The 19310-nt window shown below is 53.3% G+C and overlaps 1 protein-coding gene across 5 annotated transcripts in view; it reads left to right on the plus strand.

Moving 5' to 3' along the window:
• Card11 (caspase recruitment domain family member 11) overlaps positions 1 to 18128 on the plus strand; it is a 76768-nt gene extending 58640 nt beyond the window's left edge. For 3 of the 5 annotated variants that reach the window (XM_042686879.1, XM_042686882.1, XM_042686880.1), the window contains 13 exons: positions 572 to 672; positions 1971 to 2023; positions 4360 to 4492; positions 4738 to 4939; positions 5156 to 5282; positions 7743 to 7983; positions 8479 to 8575; positions 8975 to 9070; positions 10392 to 10527; positions 11370 to 11549; positions 13428 to 13552; positions 15398 to 15513; positions 17380 to 18128. In XM_042686879.1, coding sequence (XP_042542813.1) covers positions 572 to 672; positions 1971 to 2023; positions 4360 to 4492; positions 4738 to 4939; positions 5156 to 5282; positions 7743 to 7983; positions 8479 to 8575; positions 8975 to 9070; positions 10392 to 10527; positions 11370 to 11549; positions 13428 to 13552; positions 15398 to 15513; positions 17380 to 17584 — 1812 coding nt within the window. In that variant the 3' untranslated portion in view covers positions 17585 to 18128. The remainder of the gene's footprint in view (positions 1 to 571; positions 673 to 1970; positions 2024 to 4359; positions 4493 to 4737; positions 4940 to 5155; positions 5283 to 7742; positions 7984 to 8478; positions 8576 to 8974; positions 9071 to 10391; positions 10528 to 11369; positions 11550 to 13427; positions 13553 to 15397; positions 15514 to 17379) is intronic. The other 2 variants (XM_042686881.1, XM_042686884.1) reach the window with 1 other exon arrangement.
• The last annotated feature ends 1182 nt before the right edge of the window (positions 18129 to 19310 follow it).

Genomic DNA, 19310 nt, shown 5'->3' on the forward strand with positions numbered 1-19310 from the left:
GATTGCTGCTCCAGAATTCTGCTTCCCAACCCCAGGGCAGTGGCCGGCAGCCAGGGCTGGGCCCTGAGCAGCTGCAGGCGCCTCTGGCTGCACCTGGCAAAGATTTCCCCAGAGCCAGGGTCCCCAACACCAGACCTGATGTGGCTCACCACAGCCAGGCAGCAGGAGGAGCCCAGGATTCTAAATCCCAAGCCCCAGGGCAGCCTGGGAGGCTGGGGCTAGCACCAGAGCACACTCCAAAGCTCTTAGCCGAGACACCACACAGACAGTGGCCTGGTTCCATGTCCCCCACCTCTCCAGCACAAGACACCTCTAATCTGCCCCCACCACAGGTTCCACGATCTTCTCTGTGTTCTGAGCAGAGAGAGTGCAGCACTCCAGCTCTGCACCCCACACGCTCCACCCTGCCCGCCCCGTGTGTCCCCAGCCTCCTCTGGCCAAGGTCATTCAGCACCAGCACGCTGTGCCCACATGCCTGGGAACAGCCCAGTTAGATGGAGGTCCCAACTGTGTAGTATTTAGGCCTGGGGGGGTGTGCACCCCATAATGCTGCCGTGCTCCTGTTTCCCAGCAGCCCCACCGCAGCCGAAGCAGCCTCATGTCCACCACGGCTGAGCCCCCCGGAACTGACTCCATTGTCAGGCGCTGCAAGGAGGACATGCCTCACCGCAGGTGAGCGGCAGGTGGAGGTCCAGCCCGCCACCACCAGGCGCTGCACACTTACCTGCGCCCCCATGCCATGACCTTGACAGGAAGCAGGGAGGGGCACAGAAGGTGGGCTGTCAAATGGCCAAACCCAACTCTGGTCACAAGGCTCATGTCTGTAACTGCAGCTCCTCAGGAGATAGGACTTGGGAGACACCGCTGTAAAAAAGTTAAGGAGACCCCCCCTTCTTAACAAACAAGCCTAGCATGTAGATAGACTCCTGTAATTCCTTCCAGTGATTCAGTGATTCAGTGATGAGGAAGATTGTGGTTGGAAGCTAGCCTGGGCCTGGACACAAACTTAAAACTTTCTGAACAACAACGAAAGCAGAAAGGGTCAGGGGGCATGCCTCAAGTGGTAGAGAGCCTGTCTAGAAAGCATAAAGACTTGAATTCAAACCCCAATACCCCCCCACATACACACACACAAAACTGTGTCCCTTGGCCCCTGCTGCCCAGAAATCAGGGTCCTAGGTTCCTTGGCTCAAGAACGTGGCATTTTTTGGACAAAAAATAAGAAGTATTTACTACTTCCCATCCTCCTTCACTTCCCCAAACCCATCTGCATCTGCTAATCTATAAAATGCATATATATGTATGTACATTGTGTGTGTGTGTGTGTGTGTGTGTGTGTGTGTGTGTGTGTGTGTGTGTGTGTGTAATAGTATATAGGAGCCAGGTGGCTGTGGTGTGGAGGAGAGGTCTATCTTTTTTCTTATGCCATTATTGGGGCTTGAACTCACGGCCTGGGCACTGTCTCTGAGCTTTTTTGCTCTAGGCTGGTGTTCTGCCACTTGAGCCACAACTCTACTTCTGGCTTTTTGCTGGTCAATTTGGAGATAAGAGTCTCATGGACTTCCCTGCCCAGGCTGGCTTTGAACCAGATCTGGAGTTCTTCCTGAGCCCCTTCAAAATCAGCCCTACCTCCTGGCCTCCTGCCCTCCCCAGGCCAGCCCTGTGAGGTTCTTGTCCCCCACACCTGTTTGAGAACCCATCAAAACCAAAATGGGGCTGCAGGTACTGTCGGGGTCTCAGGCATCAAGAATGAGCCAGGCCTCACCCCACCGGGTCCCCTTACCCTTCAATCTCCACCTGCATGGGGCCTTCCTCACTCTTCCTCTGCACCCTGCGGTACCCTTCCTCTCCCCCTCCCCCACCCCCACATAGCCCTCTCAGAACCCAGGCATCTTGGTTGTTCTGGAAGCTTCCCCCTTCCCTGCATGCTCACCACGGGGCTCTCTTCTCCCCTCCCTCCTGTCCTGCAGCATCGTGGAAGAGGATAATGATAGCGGTGGCTTTGACACCTTGGACCTGGAGGGTACGTGCCTGCTGCCTCTGAGAGGCCTCCCGGAGCCTGGGGAGGTGCTGCGCCCCCAGGCAGGGGTGCAGGGGACCGGAAGTGTGTGGAAGGCATTCAGAACTTGCATTTAGGCTCAGAGCTGAGATGAGGGTACTGGGGGGCCTGGAGCCGCCCAGGAGCTGGCTCTTTGTTTCAGACCCAGTTGGAGCCACTCGCGATGTCCAACAAGACCGCAGAGATGGGAGGTTTGTTGCTGCTGTTCCAGTGTCGGGCCTTGAACTTGGGGCCTGGGCGTCCCTGAGCTTTTTCACTCAAGACTAGCACTCTACCCTTGAGTCACAGCTCCACTTCTAGCTTTTTAGTGGTTCATTGGAGATAAATAATCTCATGGACTTTCCTGGCCAGGCTGGCTTTGAACTGCGATCCTCTGATCTCAGCCTTCTGAGTAGCTAGGATTATAGGCGTGAGCCACTGGCACACAGCTTGAAATCCAGGTTTTAAAAGGAATCATCCTCAGCCGGACATGGTGGTACATGGCTGTAACCCTAGTTATTTGGGAAATAATTTTCTGAAGCCAGCCTGGACAAAAATCTGAGAGCTCACCAGGCACTGGTGGCTCACCCATGTAATCCGAGCCCTTAGGAGGCTGACGAGAACCATGAAGACCAGGCCACCCAGTGTTGCCCTGCATTATAGCCAGGCTCCGTGGAGGTGCTCAGCTTGCATGCCATCTGCAGGACCAAGCCCAGGACAGCAGCTCTCAGCGGGGCTATGGTTCCTGTCATTCTGTGGGCTAAAGAAACAGAGTCTCAAGGGTACAGAAGAACAAGGCAGTGGGAAAGAGGGAAGCAGGATCCTCGGAACAGCTTCGGTTTCCATCCCTTAGCCAACTGCACAGAGTGCCAGGCTGGGGGTGGGGGTGGGGCTGGCATTGCAGTGGCACCAGAGTGACGTGTGATCCCCTGCAACCAGAGGTGGACACTCACCACTAGAGGTATGGTTTAGCCTTTGGGCCTTCCCAAGGGCAGAGCTGGGCAGTGTGGACATGCCTGTGAACCCAAATAAGCCATGCAGGGAGCCAGGAACCAGGGCCTGGAGGATGGGGGTGGGGGGGCAGGAGGGAAGGACAGAGTGCGCATGTACTGTGCCAGCCAGGAAGCTGGGTCCAGCCAGCCTGGTGCCAGGTGGCCAGGACACAGATTTCCATCCAGTCCTTGCCAGGATTGACTGCAGTGCCACCGCTATGAATAAACAGAGCAGAAAGATGCAGATGGGCAAGCCCCAGCCACATCTGGGCAGGTCAGTGGGAGGAGGGAGGGTATGGGGACCTCTCTGTGTCCCCTGGTGGGTGGCAGAGATGGCAGGTTTGGAGAGAGACAGCTCGGGAGTCTGAGAACACCCCTGGTGTGCCAAGCTGGCCCCCACAGTCCCCAGCCCTGCCTTGGGCCCCTTGCCTGAGGATCGGCCTGTGGATGAACCAAAAAGACTAGTGACCATCTCTAATTGTGGACTGTCAGATGTGCTGAGGTATTAAAGGGAGGTTAGCACCTACCAAGGGCTGGATAATGAGCAGAGCTGGAGGAGTCTTGCAGAGAGGAAGTAAGGAAGAGAATCCTGGGCAGCCATCCAAAGTACTTTGCAGTATCGGGATGGGGGAAAATCCTCTCTGCAGAGAGTCCTTGTTATCAGCCCTGAGCAGGATCTGCAAGCCAGATTCCAAAGCTCTGGAAAGCAACCTTGTCCTCCCTGAGTCCTCAGGGTAGTCTAGCTGAGGTAAGAAAGGTAGGAGAGACCCCAGTACCATAATTTTGGGGAGCCCTCACTGGATAGAGGTGATGAGATTTCAAGAGGTGAAAAGCTAGGGGCCTAGTTAAAACTAATCAGGCCAAGCCGGGCACTGGTGGCTCATGCCTCTACTCAGGAGGCTGAGATCTGAGGATTGCAGTTCAAAGCCAGCTAGGGCAGGAAAGACTTTGAGATTCTTATTTACAATTAACCACTAGAAAACCAGAAGTGGTGCTTTGGCTCAAAGTGGTAGAGTACTACCGTTAAGCACAAAAGCTCAGGGACAGCGCCAAGCCCCAGAGTTCCAGCCCCAGGACCAGGGAAGTGGGAGGACTAATTGGGCTGGGCATGGCAATGCATGCCTGTAATCCCAGCTAATTGGGAGGTGGCGATGGGAAGATCAGGATCAGAGCTTGGCCGAAGTAGAAACTCAAGATCTTATCTAAAACCTAAAGCAAAAAGGACTGAGAGAAGGTCATCACCAGTTGTGCCAGAGTAACCAGAGACAGGCTCGGGTGCTCCCTGTTGGTGCTCCTAGGTCCTAACAGCCTGCCCTGGCTCCTTTGCAGATGACAGTCATGAACGCTGCTCCTTTGGGCCTCCCTCCATCCACTCCTCCTCCTCCTCCCACCAGTCCGAGGGCCTGGATGCCTACGATCTGGAGCAAGTCAACCTCATGTTTCGAAAGTTCTCTCTAGAAAGGTACAGATAGGCACAGCAAGAATGGGCTGCAGGAGGCAGTCCCTGGGCTCCGTGGTGACCACTGAGGCACGGTGGCCAAAGCTCGGGCAGTCCCTTCTTGGGTGGCAACAAGAGGACAGGGTTGGGGCCAGCAGTTGAGTCGTGTGACTAGCAAGGTGGCTCCATCTCTGACAGCCTTGGAACCCAGAGGCCGGGGCTTAGGCCGCCCAGCTGCTGGCTAACCACCGCTTTATCTTCCAAACCAGACCCTTCCGGCCCTCGGTGACTTCTGGGGGCCACGTGCGGGGTCCTGGGGCCTCAGTGCAGCACACGATGCTCAGCGGCGACGGCCTGGTCGGCCAGCTCACCCTTCTGGGGGGCAACGCACGGGGCAGCTTCATCCACACAGTCAAGCCGGGCTCCATGGCGGAGAAGGCAGGGCTGCACGAGGGCCACCAACTGCTGCTGGTGAGGGGCAGGGGGCTCCCAGGGTCCAAGAAGCCCCCCTACCATGCACACGTCCTCCCCCTCCCCCCCCCCCCCCGCAGGAGGTGCTGAGCGGGCCACCATGTCCAGGCCAGCCACCACTGGCTCTTATTCCCCTGGGGAGGGGGCAGGCAGCCTCTACCCACTGTGCCCTTGGCTGGCAGGCAGAGGCCAGAGGAACAGTGTGTTTGCTCCTAGCTGGAAGGATGCATCCGAGGGGAGAAGCAGAGTGTCCCCCTGGACGCGTGCACGAAGGAGGAGGCCCGCTGGACCATCCAGAGATGCAGCGGACCTGTCACCCTGCACTACAAGGTCAACCATGAAGGTGAGGTCTCAGACAGTCCAGGAGTCCCCCACCTCAGGCCCATCTGTTCTGTGGGAAGAGCGAGCCCCTGCCAGCCCCAGCGAGGGGGCAGAGGGGGTGTCAGGTCCAGCAGGCAGGTTTTGAGGAGCAGACAGGGACAAAAGCTTTTCCTTGTCTCCTTGGGCCGGGCAGCACGCTTCCTGCTGCCTAACGGGTTGCATTGGATGCAGGAGCCCTAGCCGAGGCCGCTTTCACCAAGCCCTGCCTGGTGGAAGTTTCCCTCTTCTATGGACCACATCACAGCCCTGACCTTGTGTCCAGGGGTCCTCTCCCCCCCACTCCAGGGGCCAGCTGCCTCCCCTTGCCTTCTTATCTTCACCCCCTGTGGTTTCTAATCACAGCTCCGCTGTCGGCTCCAGCTCCTGGGCAATGTGGGCTCTGTTTGGTTCCCCAAATCTGATTTCTATTCTCACCTTGGGTTTTCCTGCATGATTTTCTCTGCAGCTGGGTCTTATTTTTAACCACAGGGCTCATGAATGTTTCAGCAGAGAATAAATAGCCAACTCCTCTGGCGGGTCCCGCATCCCTTCCAGCAGTGTTTGCGCTGGTGCAGATAATAAAAGTGTTCTGTCCCCAAACACAGGGCTAAGTCCGTTCCACCCCACCCCTCCACCACAGGGTGAAGCGGACACTCCCTCTCTCACACACACACACACACACACACCTCTGCAGCCTAGCTTTTCAGCCTCACAAATAATGTCTGACCACTGGCCAGCAATGCCATAGTGTGGGGTGAATAGCACCCTCTGGAGTTGTGCAGCGACATGGCCCTGCCATCTGGAACTCAAGACAGTTAGCTCAGACTATCCCAGCCAGGTGGAAGGAGGGACTCTAAAATGCTCTGAGCAAAGCCAAGAGGCTCAAGGGTGACCTGATGTGGAATCTCTTGTTTCTTCACACCCAGGCCGTGGGAACTTGGCCCCTGCTGGTAGGAACATCCCTGGACTGGGTGGAAGGACATTTGAGGGCTGTGAAGGTGTATTAGCTCCCACCCTTGCTCAGTCTCTTGCATGTGACATCAATCTAGGGAATTTATATTATGGATTGATATCCTAGATGTTTGCTTTACAGTTTGCTGATTTTATAATATTCACAGTTGGTACTGTGCTTTCTTCCAAAGTTATTTGCAAAACATTTACTCAAAAATAAAAACAAGCCGGTGCCAGTGGCTTACGCCTGTAATTCTAACTACTCAAGAGGCTGAGATCTGAGGGTCGCCAGCCTGGGCAGGAAAGTCCTTGAGACTCTTATTTCCAATAAGCCACCAGAAAACTGGAAGTGGCGCTGTGGCTCAAGTGATAGAGCACAAGCCTTGAACTGAAGAGCTGAGGGACAGTGCCCAGACCCAGAATTCAAGCCCTACAACTGACAAAAAAGAAAGAAAGAAAGAAAGGAAAGAAAAGAAAAGCTATCATTGATAGGTGCCAATGGCTCACACCTGTAATCCTGGCTACTCAGGAGGCTGAGATCTGAGGATCACAGTTTGAAGCCAGCAAGAAAGTCTATAAAACTCTTATAGCCAATGAACCACCAGAAAACCAGAAGTGGAGCTGTGGCTCAAAGTTGTAGAGAGCTAGTTTTGAGCAAAAGAATTCAGGGAAATGACGCCCTGGCCCCGAGTTCAAGCCCCACAACCAGCCAAAAAAATAAATAAAGTATCATTGAAGGTTAGAATGTGGGTCACGGTCTTACCCATCCCTTGGCAGGATCTGACCCAGCTAAACACATAGATTCTCAGCAATTGCTTGCATGTCTGTATCCAAGAGAAATAGGCACATGTGTGCACCAGAAATAACTCATAGCTGACTTATTCATAACAATCCCAACCTGCCACCAGGGCAAATGTACATATAAGAAGGAGAATGAATAAAGGCATGAGGTGTGGAGTACCATACAGTGGTAAAAAGAACATACTACCACAGCTTACAACATCTAGAGGAGTCTAATAGACATAACGTTGAGCTTTAGCATCCAGACCAAAGGTGTTTCTATATTTGTTTCCCTGTGTAGAAAATGAGGCACAGTGAACAAGGTAATAGCAATCAGGATGAAGCTTCTCCTTGGAAAGGGTATTCACTGGTGGGGATTGGCTACAGAAGAAAAAAGCAAGTGCCAGCCAAGCATGGTGATGCATGTCTACAATCCCAGTACTAGGGAGGCTGAGGCAGGAGGATTGAAAGACTCTGTCTCAGAAAGAAAAAAATAGCAGGAATGCTAATAAAAGCAATTATACCTTGGCACAAAATTTAGCTCTGAGCTTCAAACAGAGAAACTCACAAATGACCACATGCCCATCAGGGAGAAACTAACCATCCACAAACTCCCCACAACAGTCCTGCCCAGGAGGGGTGGTAGGAAGCTGTGGGTGACTTGGGGGTTGGGGGCTGCTGGGTGATTTGGGGGTTGGACCCACCTCCGCAGGGTACCGGAAGCTTCTGAAGGACATGGAGGACGGCGTGATCACATCGGGAGACTCGTTCTATATCCGGCTCAATCTGAACATCTCCAGCCAGCTGGATGCCTGTTCCCTGTCCCTCCGGTGCGATGACGTGGTGCACGTCCACGACACCATGTACCAGGACAGACACGAGTGGCTGTGCTCCCGCGTTGACCCCTTCACAGACCAGGACCTGGACATGGGAACCATCCCCAGCTACAGCCGGTGAGGCCGGGGGCTGGTGAGAGAGGCAGGCGGTGCCAGGGTGTCTTCAGAGGGCTCACGGAGGAGCCTGGAACCCCAGCCTTTGCCTGGTGACCAGATCTCCAGTCGCCCCTCCACTGGGAAGCTGCCCTGAGCCCAGGAACCATGCCCTGCTCCTTCATTGAATTTTCCCAGTGCCTCATGCAGCCTGATAATGACCAGGCCTGGTGCTGACTCCTTGATCACGGATCACAGTGAACTTGGGAACTGCTGGGGAATGAACCCTGGGTCTAGACAACATCCTTGGACTGTGGTACTGAACTGCCATACAGCTCACCAGCTAGGAGAGGGACAGCAGCCCCAGGCTCACAGATGAGAATGCCCAGGCCTGAGGAAGCCTTTGCCCCAGTCCTGCAGGGGGTGTGCAGGAGGCACAGGCAGCCCCATCTTCCTTAGGGGGCTCTGGCCATTCCTACTGCTCCAGCCCCCAAGGGTGCCCCTGTCTCACCTCCCCAGGGCCCAGCAGCTCCTCCTGGTCAAGCTGCAGCGTCTGGTACACCGGGGAATCCGGGAGGAGACAGATGGCACCCACCACACACTGCGCACCCTCCGGGTAAGTGTAGGCTCACCAGACAACAGGGGTGGAGATCTTGCCAACTTGACCCCTGTCTCTCCAAGTCTGGGGAACAGCACCCATGAAAATCTTTGGGATCATGAGCTGCAGAGGAGCTTGGTTTCCTCTGGGAATGAACAGCCCCTGGATCAAACCCAGCCTGTACCCTCAAGGAAGACGGTGGCCTGGATCACTCCCGTGATGTCAGAATGCCACTGTTGGATTGGGGTGACCTTCCCCCAGCCTCCAGGCTGCTCCCCGTCTGGCTGCAGCTCTGTGTTGCTACCTGATGCACAGAGAGGATGTGGAGAGGGAGTTTCTGTTTCTCCACTGCAATTACTGCTCTCAGCTCCTGCCAACCCCACCCCCCACTCTCTCTGACTGATCAACTCTTTGCAGAATACGCTGCAGCCTGAAGAGCCACCTTCCACCAGTGACCCCCGGGTTAGCCCCCGACTCTCCAGAGCCAGTTTCTTCTTTGGCCAACTCCTCCAGGTAAAAGCCCTCTAGAACCCACTGTCTTTGTGTCCCATTTTCTTTGGCTCTGCCTTCTGCCTGCCAAGAAGAGATGGGCAGGTGGCATCAGCATAACAAGGCTCTGTGTTTAAAACTTACAAGTTTTCATCACGCCTGAGGACCCCTGCCCACTTAATCCACTCCATAACAGGTCGGTAGACAGTTCTCTGCTCCTGTTAGATGAAAATATCCCACTTTCTTTGAAGAAAAGTATGGCCTAAAACAGCTTAAACATCTTAGCTGTAAGAATATTAGTAGAATTGGCAAGCTCTTTGAATAATACCTAAGTAATAGCAATAAAATTGTATTTTTAAAAAAAGAATGCTAATAGAAACAATCCAGGGCTGGGAAACTGGCTCAGTGGTAGAGTGCTTGCCTTGCATGCATGAGGCCCTGGGTTCAATTCCTCAGCACCACATAAGCAAAAAGAAAAAAAGCCGGAAGTGGGGCTTGGCTCAAGTGGTAGAGTGCTAGCCTTGAGCTGAAGAGCTGAGGGACAGCGCCCAGGCCCAGAGTTCAGGCCCCACGATCGGACCCAAAAAAAAAAAAAGAGAAAAAAATCCAAAAATCTCATGTGTCAAGAAAACAAAATCATTCCAAATATTAAGATTAGTTTACTGCCTCAGATTGAACTTTAAATTTATCTGAGCATTCTGAACCAAAGAAAAAAGAGAAATTAACAAGGCACCAGTGGCTCATGCCTGTCATCCTAGCTATTCAGGAGGTTGAGATCCAGAGGACCTCAATTCAAAAAAAAAAGTACATGAGGCTCGATCTCCAATTAACCAGCTAAAAGTTGGGCTGGTTGCCTGGCTCAAGTGGTAGAGTGCTACCCATGAGCAAGAAATCCATGTGAGCACAAGGTCCCAGAATTCAAGTCCTGCACACACACAAAAAAGGAGTACGGAGAGCCAGCAGGTCGCTTAAATCTTACCTGTCTATTAAAACATTTTAGCTCTTTGAAACCAGAAAGGAATTTTTTTTATTGTGCTTACTTCCTAAAAGGAACCCATTTTTGCCTGGACCATTTTCCTTGTACATATACAAGGAACATTGACTCACACATTATGGTAGTATCAGAAATGTCACAGGTACATAGACACAGTCTTCGTAACTATTTCTTACATTATTGGTCAGGAATTCATCCACTTACCTACCAGCAGCCACCTGCTGCATATCTTCAGTCCTTACAGAGAACAGGATGGGCTTTGGGGTCGGCTGAGTTGGAGGCAGCTTAGTAACAGAGAGGACCATTCTCCCTGTGCCACGCCCCCATCCATCCCCTGCTCTATCCCTCTAGTTTGTCAGCAGATCCGAAAATAAGTACAAGCGGATGAACAGCAATGAGCGTGTCCGGATCATCTCTGGGGGTCCCCTGGGTGGCCTGGCCCGGTCCTCACTGGATGCCACCAAGCTCTTGGCAGAGAAGCATGAAGGTGTGTGGTGATGGTCTGGGCACCCACTGAGAGGGGTATCCTCATCCCCAGATGGGGCCTGCTCCCCCTAAAGATGAGGATGGGAAGATGATGTTGGCCTCCAGTTGGGTACCTTGCAGTGCCAAGACCTGGCCTGATTGACACTTGTCATCGTGGCTTCCAGCCCAGCTGCCCACGTTAATTGGAGCTGCTGGCTGTAGAGTGTTTATTTATTGATTTCTCTCCCTACTGAGTGCTTTTTGCCATTTATCTCACTGATGAGGGGCCACCTGGTGCCCTGTTTCCCATCCCCCACTGATGGCCAGCCAGCTCCTCTCTGCCTCCTCCCCTCCTCCCCTCTGACCAGGCTGGGCCTTCCTCAGGGAACAGGAGGACAAAGGCCAGCACTGATAGTCTGGAAGACTGGCCAGGCTCCTTCTAAGACTGGCTAGGCCAAGGGATGGAGGAAAGGGACAGGCAGGTCACTGGTTTGTGGGAAGCAGAGTCTGAGGCTGCCTGGGGCTGACTTTAGCAGTCCCTCTACCACCACACACACACCCCAACCCCAGTGGGAGGCCCTACTCCTGCTGCCTGCCTGGGCTTACCAGAGCCATAAAAGTTCCTAAAGCTTATCTCTACCATCCCTGACCCCTGCGTCCACCTGGTCTCCTGCCTGGATCACTTTTCTCCCTGGCCACCACCTCCTCCTCCTCCAAGCCCAACTCTGAGCAGATTTCCTTGATCATCTGAAGCCTTCCAGTCTAGGCTGGGCTTACACAGGCACAAACCCCTGTGGACATGGTCACCTCAGACATCCCTGGGTGCCCAAGCCTCTGACAGCCACTCTACCCGTCCTCTGCCAGAGCTGGACCCTGAGAATGAACTCAGCAAGAACCTCAGCCTCACGCCCTACAGCCTGGTGCGGGCCTTCCACTGTGAGCGCCGGCGGCCTGTGCTCTTCACACCCACTGTGCTGGCCAAGACGCTGGTTCAGAAGCTGCTCAACTCGGGGGGTGCCATGGAGTTCACCATCTGCAAGTCAGGTGGGTTAGACAAGCAGACCCAGACGGAAGGACACCTTGGGGGACCCCCACCATCAGAACACCCCAATGCCTCCCCAGACCTGCTTCCTATCTCCTCCCTATCTCAGCCCACTTCAGCAGGGCACCCTCCCCTCCTAATCCCTGTTTTATACTGAGGATGACAAAGCTCAGGGTACCCACACAAGGGTGCAGCCAGTCACCCCAACACTCTGGGCCATGGTCTCCTCACACATGGAAGGGGGTGCTGGGATGACATTAGATACTCACCAAGCCCCAATCCCAGCCGGAGTCACCTATATCTATCTATTTGCTTACTTATTTAGCTATCTATTTAGTGGCAGGACCAAGGATTGAACTCAGGGTCTAGCACTTGCTAGGCTGGTACTCTACCACTTGAGTCACACACCCAGCCCTTTTGTTTTAGTTTTCAGATAAGCCCTTGTGGTGGGAATGAAAGGTTTATCCTCCTTCCAGACCCATTTCCTACACACCTTGAGTTTGTACCCTGGCCACTGGTGTGAGCCACCAAGGCCAGCCTGGACCCAAGCAGAATTTCCAGGCTTAGACCTGTTCCTCTGCCCACCCACACACAAATAAAAGGAACCTCTGAGGCACAGAGAAGTTAAAAATGTGATCAGAGGGCTGGGAAGGTGGCTCAGTGGTAGAGTATTTGCCTTGTATGCATGAGGCCCTGGGTTCGATTCCTCAGCACCACATAAGCAAAAAGAAAAAAGCCGGAAGTGGCACTGTGGCTCAAGTGGTAGAGCGCTAGCCTTGAGCTGAAGAGCTGAGGGACAGCGCCCAGGCCCAGAGTTCAGGCCCCACAACCGGACCCCCCCCCCAAAAAAAATGTGATCAGAATCACTCAGCAAGCCAGCGGGGCCTCCTCCCTTCTCCCACTCCTCAGTACTCCCACAGAAGGAAGCCATCACTGGGCCCATGAACTTGTCTTGTAATTGTCTGTGGGCCATACTTTTTTGTCCTGCCAGGTCAGTACAGCAACTGGTTTGGCATAAAAAAAAAAAAAAAATCCCTGTTTGGCCCTTAGTAGGGTTGATTGAGGAAATCAATGGATGGATGGACAGATGGGTGGGTTGATGGATGAATGATGGACAGGTAGATGGATAAAGAGTGGGTAGGTAGCAGGTAAATGAGTGAATGAGTCTATAGATAGGTAGAGGGATGGATGGGTAGATAGGCAGATGATGAGTGGGTGATAGACAAATAATGAGTGGGTATATAGATGATGATTGAGTAGATGACTGGATAGATGGATGAATGAATGGAAGGAAGAATGCACGGGTGGGTGGGTGAATGGATGGATGGGTGGATGGATGGATGGGTGGATGGATGGATGGGTGGATGAATGGATGGGTGGATGGATGGATGGATGAGCAGATGATGGGTGGATGATAGATAGATACTTATCCACCAATCTTGTGGATAAATAATGGGTGGGTAGATAGCTGGTGGTTGAGTAGATAAGTGGGTAGATAGATAGATAGATGGCCACGTGGAATGGTAAATGGATGGATGAGTTAATGAGTGGGTGGGTGGATGGATGGATAGATGGATGGATGGATGGATGGACAGATTGTCAGTGGGCTCATGCGTAAGATTCTTTGTGATTGAACTCTTGGTGGTGGGAGAAATGTGACACTAAAGTTCCTGAGCTGCTTTGCCCAGTGAGTCTCCTTCCTGAGGATCCAGGTCCCCTGTATTTGTGACCCCACCTGCCCTGCCAGCTATGGGGAGTGTGTGGCCCCAGCACTGGACTCCATCCAGTGAGGACATTGAGATTCCTTCCCAGTGACTGGCAGTGGATCTGACTGGCTTCAGATCCACCAGTGACCACCCCCCTGTGTCCCTCTCCCCTAGATATCATTACGAGAGATGAGTTCCTCAGAAAGCAGAAGACAGAGCCCATCATCTACTCCCGGGAAAAGAACGCCAACACTTTCGAATGCATTGTCCCAGCCAACATCCAAGCAGTGGCAGCCAAGGTAAGGGTGTGGGTCAGAGACCCCCACCTGGTCACTGCCAGGCCTCTAGTGAGAGGGCAGCTGCTTTTTCCTCCCTACCCCTATGACTTCCTCCCTCCCTCTGCCCCTGTTCTGCCAGCTCGAACTCGGGTTTATTTTGGAGCCACCTTCTGTTTCTGCTTCTGAACTTATGCGCCCGAGGTGTGACACTGGGGTGAGAGACAGCAAGGTGACAGGTGTCATGTGGCCCAACCAGGAGAAAGAGAGTCATCAAGGCCAGCGAAGTGTCTGTGCACCGAAGGTCCTTTGGGAAATTCTGGAGCCAGGCACCTGTGACCCTACCCCAAGCACTGAGTTCTTCCCTCGACTGGCACTTGGGCCCCAGGCAGCTGGGCTGGTGTCCCAGGGGGCGTGACCTGACACACATGTGAAAGCTGAGGCCAAGCTTTTAGAAGGCCAGAATATTTTGTGGTGTTTAAGTTTGGGTCAGAGTCGTTAGGAAGTTTGATGGCTGGAGTGGAGAGGAAGTGGGCAGGTGTGATTGGGGCTCAGATGCAAAGTCAGGCAAATGTCAGATGACAGGCAGGTGCTGCCAGCTGTGTGAGCAGGGACAGTGGCAAAGGAGCCTGGGCATACTAGGCATTTGTTTCTACCTCTGGGGCCTGGGTGCTGGGTCCACTATGTGCGCGGCACAAATTCAGAGATACATTGTAGGGGTCCATATCCCACCCAATCCCCTCTCTCTTGGTATTTGAACTTAGGGCCTTATAGTTGTTAGGCAGATGCTCTACCACTTCAACCACATACCCCCAGCCCTTTTTGTTTTCATTATTTTCCCAACAGGGGCTCACATTTGGTGCACAGGCTACCTGAATTACGATACGCCTTTTTACACTTCCTGCATAGCAGGCATGACTAGCAAGAAACATCACAACCAGCTCTTTATTGATTGAGATGGGTCCTTGCTAACTTTTTGCCCAGCTGGTCTTGCACCTCCTTCCTCTTAGTTTCAGCCTTCTAAATAGTTGGAATTATAGGCATGAGCCATTGCACCTGGATGTTTCTTTTCTATTTCTTCTTTCCTTTTTTCTCTCCATCCCCTCTTATTTTTTCTTTTTTCCTTCCTCTTTCCTTTCCTTCCTTCTTTCCTTCCTTCCTTCCTTCCTTCTTTCCTCCTCCCTTCTTCCCAGCCTCCTTTCCTTCCTTCCTTCCTTTTTTCTGTTACCTCAGTCTAGATTCAAACTCACAATCCCCTGCCTCCACCTCCCAAGTCCTGGGATTACAGGCATGTGCCACCACACTCAGCATTTTTTTTTGTCGGTCGTGGTGCCTGAACTCTGGGCCTGGATGCTGTCCCTCAGCTCTTTAGCTCAAAGCTGGCACTCTACCACTTGAGCCACAACACCATTTCTGGCTTTTTTCTGCTTATGTGGTGCTGAGGAATCAAACCCAGAGCCTCATGCATACAAGGCAAATACTCTACCACTGAGCCACCTTCCCAGCCCACACTCAGCTTTTTATGTGCTCCTTCAGTATGAAGCCTGATATTCTATTTACCATGATACCTTCAGTGAAGCAGGGGACTGTGAGGCCCAGGGGTGAGAACTCTACAGGTGCTCTCAGGACCTACCAGCCAGCTCCATCTTTCTCGTGCTTTCTACCCTCTAGCTGGAGTGGCAGGTGGCCTGTTCATCCCTCTGTAGGGCCAGCCTGGCCTCTGTCGCCACAGGTCTCTGTGGACACCGCATCATGGGACAAGCCACAGGATGTGTGTGTTCTTGTCCCTGCTGTCCCTGTGTGTCTGTCTGTCCTTACGCGCACAGGGAGGGCAGGGCGGCTGCTGACTGGTGTCTGCTGTGCTCCCAGAACAAGCATTGCCTGCTGGAAGTGGGGATCGGCTGTGTGCGAGACCTGATCAGGTGCAGGATCTACCCCATCGTGCTGCTCATCCGCGTGTCCGAGAGGAACATCAAGAGATTCAGGTGGGCCCTCACCTCCGCCCACCCCTCCCCCTGCCACCCGGGGGCCTTGCCCAAGATGGGGCCCACACCAGGGCAGACTCTTGGTCATGTGTGTGGAAAGTACAGGCCAGGGTGTGGGTCAGCTTGCCCCCGTTCCCTTACAGTGAGAAAACTCCTGAGAAAATCAGCCCAAAGCAGAAGACAGTGACAATGGTGCCTGTTACAGAGGCTCAGCACCCGGGGGCTGGGCTCTGTGCTGTGTCCAGGCATCCTGGCAGAAAGCTGCTCACCTCCTGGCAGCAAGGAAGCGGGGAGTGGGGGTGGGCCAGCCCGAGGACAAAACGCCCCCCATGTCAAAGCACCCCATGACGGCCCCTCCCAGCCCCAACTCCCTGCCGCCACCGCCCCCTTCCAATAAGGCCACCAGCTGGGGTCCAAGCTGAATGCCACCACCCCCTTGTTTATGCCAGTTCTGGGGCTTGAACTCAAGGCCTGGGTACTGCCCCTGAGCTTTTTCACTCACGGCTGGAGCTCTACCACTTGGGCCACTGCTCCAGTCCCAGATTTTTGGTGGTTAATTTGGAAATAAGTCTGCCTGGGCCAGCTTCGAACCAAAATCCTCAGATCCCAGCCTCCTGCATAGCCTGGATTGCAGGTGTGAGCCACCAGTGGGCCCGCTTTGGGGGACACCCCAGAGCTCGACAGTAGCAAGAGGCCTCAGGGAGACGCGGCAGAGCCATGAGGACAGCCCTCCCCGGCCCTGCAGGGCACAGGATTTAATTCCACATCCACATGTGGAATTACATAAGAGCCTCCAGGCCAAGGCTGTAAGTGCACTGTATGGTAACTCAGGCAGAGGGGGCAGTGCCTGGCTGGGCAGCAACCAGAGACACTCTGGCTCCGGCTGCAGCTAAGACACCACCTCTAGGATCTGTTTCAAGGTCCATGTGGGATAGAACAGAAAGAGAATGCCACTGGGGCCTGGGCAACCAGGATGGACAACATCCTGGGTCCCTCATGTCCCCACACAGCCACCAATATATGTTGGGGAGATCAGATCTTGTTGCTCCACGAGTAGACTGGATCGTGGTGTTGTGTAGGAAATGGGATGGAAATCCCTGAAAAAAAGTCAATATGGAATTATGAGATCCAGCTATCCCGCTTCTGAGCCTTTGCCCCCAAAGAACCAAAAGCAGTTGGGTCTAGTATTGAATGCCTGTAATCCCAGCTCTTTAGGAGGCAGAAGTAAGGAGGATCACGGTCTGAGGCCAGGGTCTTCAGACAAAAGTGTGCGGCCTTTTGTGAAAGACTAAAAGCAAAAGACCTGGCAGCATGGAACAAGTCATAGAGCACTGTCTAGCCTATGTGAGGCTCTGAGTTCAAATACCCAGCTCTTCCCTCAAAAAAGAATTTATTTTTTAAATTTTCACTTCTTAGGATTTTTTCATAATGTACAACATGAACGGGCCCAGTAGAGCCCAGTGTGAGGCGCTGGTGGCTCACACCTGACATCCTAGCTACTCATGAGGCTGAGATCTAAGGACTGCAGTTTGAAGCCAGACCAGGCAGGAAGAGCCATGAAACTCTTATCTCCAATTAACCACCAGAAAGTTCAAAGTGGAGATGTGGCTCAAGTGGTAGAGCACCAGCCTTGAGCAGAAAAGCTGGAGGACAGATAGCACCCAGGCTCTGAGTTCAAGCCCCGGTTTTGTTGGGGGCTGCGGGGGAAGCCAGAGGATACAGGCGGTAGGGATGAATGGAGCTAGGAGTGTGGTATAATCAGCAGGGTGGACCCAGGAACCCACACAGCCCTCCATGCCCCTAGGCTGGCAGGGAATGGACATCAAGTCTTGCAGACTCGCCACAGCCCCCACATTTCCCCAACAGGAAGCTGCTACCCCGGCCGGAGACGGAAGAGGAGTTCCTGCGCGTGTGCCGGCTGAAGGAGAAGGAGCTGGAGGCCCTGCCCTGCCTGTACGCCACAGTGGAGGCCGATGCGTGGAGCAGCGTGGAGGAGCTGCTGCGCGTCCTCAAGGACAAGATCGCTGAGGAACAGCGCAAGACCATCTGGGTGGACGAGGACCAGCTGTGAGCCAGGGGTCCGCAGACACTGACACCGTGATGCTCCGAAGCCAGCCTGGCTGGGCCCTGCGCACCCATCATGGAGTCTCAGGAGACACACATCTGGGGAGGAACAAGCAGCAGCTGAGCAGCCAGGGCCAGCCCGGGACGGGACCCAGGGCTGGAGGCCCCAGGCCAGCAGGCCCCTCCACAGCCTAAACGCAGTTGAATGTATTGTATGGGGACTTTGTAGAGCTGGGGGTGCTGCCGGCCCCAGGGACGCACTGTCGGCTGTTCCCCAGGCAGGGCAGGCCTGGAGAAGACAGGTGGACATGCTGTCATTTCTATTGCATTAAATCTCTCTCCTTTCTATTCCATTTGGTGCTCTGCAGAAGGTTCTGTCCGGCCATCTGCCCAGCAAGCCTGGCTCAAGCCACGTGGGCCCACGGGGACCCAGGAGGTCCCCAGAGGGAGAGCTACTCAACGTAGATATTGGGCTTATGAGGTTGTCACATACAAAAAATGACTTTTAAATCATGTGGAGATAAAGACCAGTAAAGTTTTTTTTTTTTTAATTGTTTTGCCTGTCCTGGGGCTTGAACTCAGGACCTGGGCACTGTCCCTGAGCGTCATTTCACATAAGGCTAGCATTCTACCACTTGAGCCAACACACCACTTTGGGCTTTCTTAATAATTTAGTGGAGATAAGAGTCTCACAAACGTTCCTGCCCAGGTTGGCCCTGAACCACAGTCCTCAGATCTCAGCCTCCTGAGTAGCTAGGATTATAGGTATGCACCACCAGCACCCAGCTCCAGCGAAGTTTTTATCAGCAAAAGAAAGAAAGGTGGTACACAGCCAGCCCCGGACGCTGGCTCTGACATCAGAGCCGTAGATACTGGGAAATTGGGGTGGAGTTTGGTTTGAACTCACCTTAGGGTCCATGCCCCCTTCTTTCTGGATAGGCCTGATTCATTCTGGTGTGTCTAAACATTTTCATGAGCATCTGTTAATCGCCCAGAAGAATTGCTTTGTGCTATTTCCATGCGTGTGGATAACGCATTGTGAGCGAGTTCACTCTCTTAGCGGCTTTGCTCATTCTTGCTGCCTCATGGCTTTGACATCAGCAATGGAGCCGAGAGCTGTGGAGTCCTGTCAGCAAAGGGTGTTGGGATCTGAAATGCTGAGTCCCTGAGCCTCCTTCCAAGCACTTACTAGTTGATTGCAGTGCTCCTTTGAAGCAGGTGGCTTTCCTTAAGATTCACTTATTTTTTCCCTTTGTGAACACTTCTGTGGTGAGAGGAATCTTGGTTGTTATATGTCTATCCTGGGGCTTGAACTGAAGGCCTGGGCACTGTTCCTGACCTTTTTTTGCTCAGGGCTAGTGTTCTACCACTTGAGCCACAGCTCCACTTCTGGATTTTTGCTGGTGATTTGGACACAGAGTCACATGAACTTTCCTGCCCAATATGGCTGCAAACCGTGATCCTAAGATCTCAGCCTCCTGAGTAGTTGGGATTACAGGTGGGAGCCACCAGCACCCAGCAAGACAGGAATCATGTTCTCAGATGAGTAGCACTGTCTTTCTTTACAATATTCTTGCTGATGTCTCCCAGCATAGCAATCTTTTTTTGGTGTTTTTTTCTGGTCTTAGAGTTTGAGCTTAGGGCTCTCTACTTTCTCACAGCTGGTGCTCTACTACTTGAGTCAAAGCTTCCGCTCAGCTTTTTGCTGGCTAAGTTTTGAGACAGACTCTCTA

This window comes from Dipodomys spectabilis, unplaced genomic scaffold, assembly GCF_019054845.1.
Source record: "Dipodomys spectabilis isolate Male_0828 unplaced genomic scaffold, ASM1905484v1 ptg000098l, whole genome shotgun sequence".
Lineage (NCBI taxonomy): Eukaryota > Metazoa > Chordata > Mammalia > Rodentia > Heteromyidae > Dipodomys > Dipodomys spectabilis.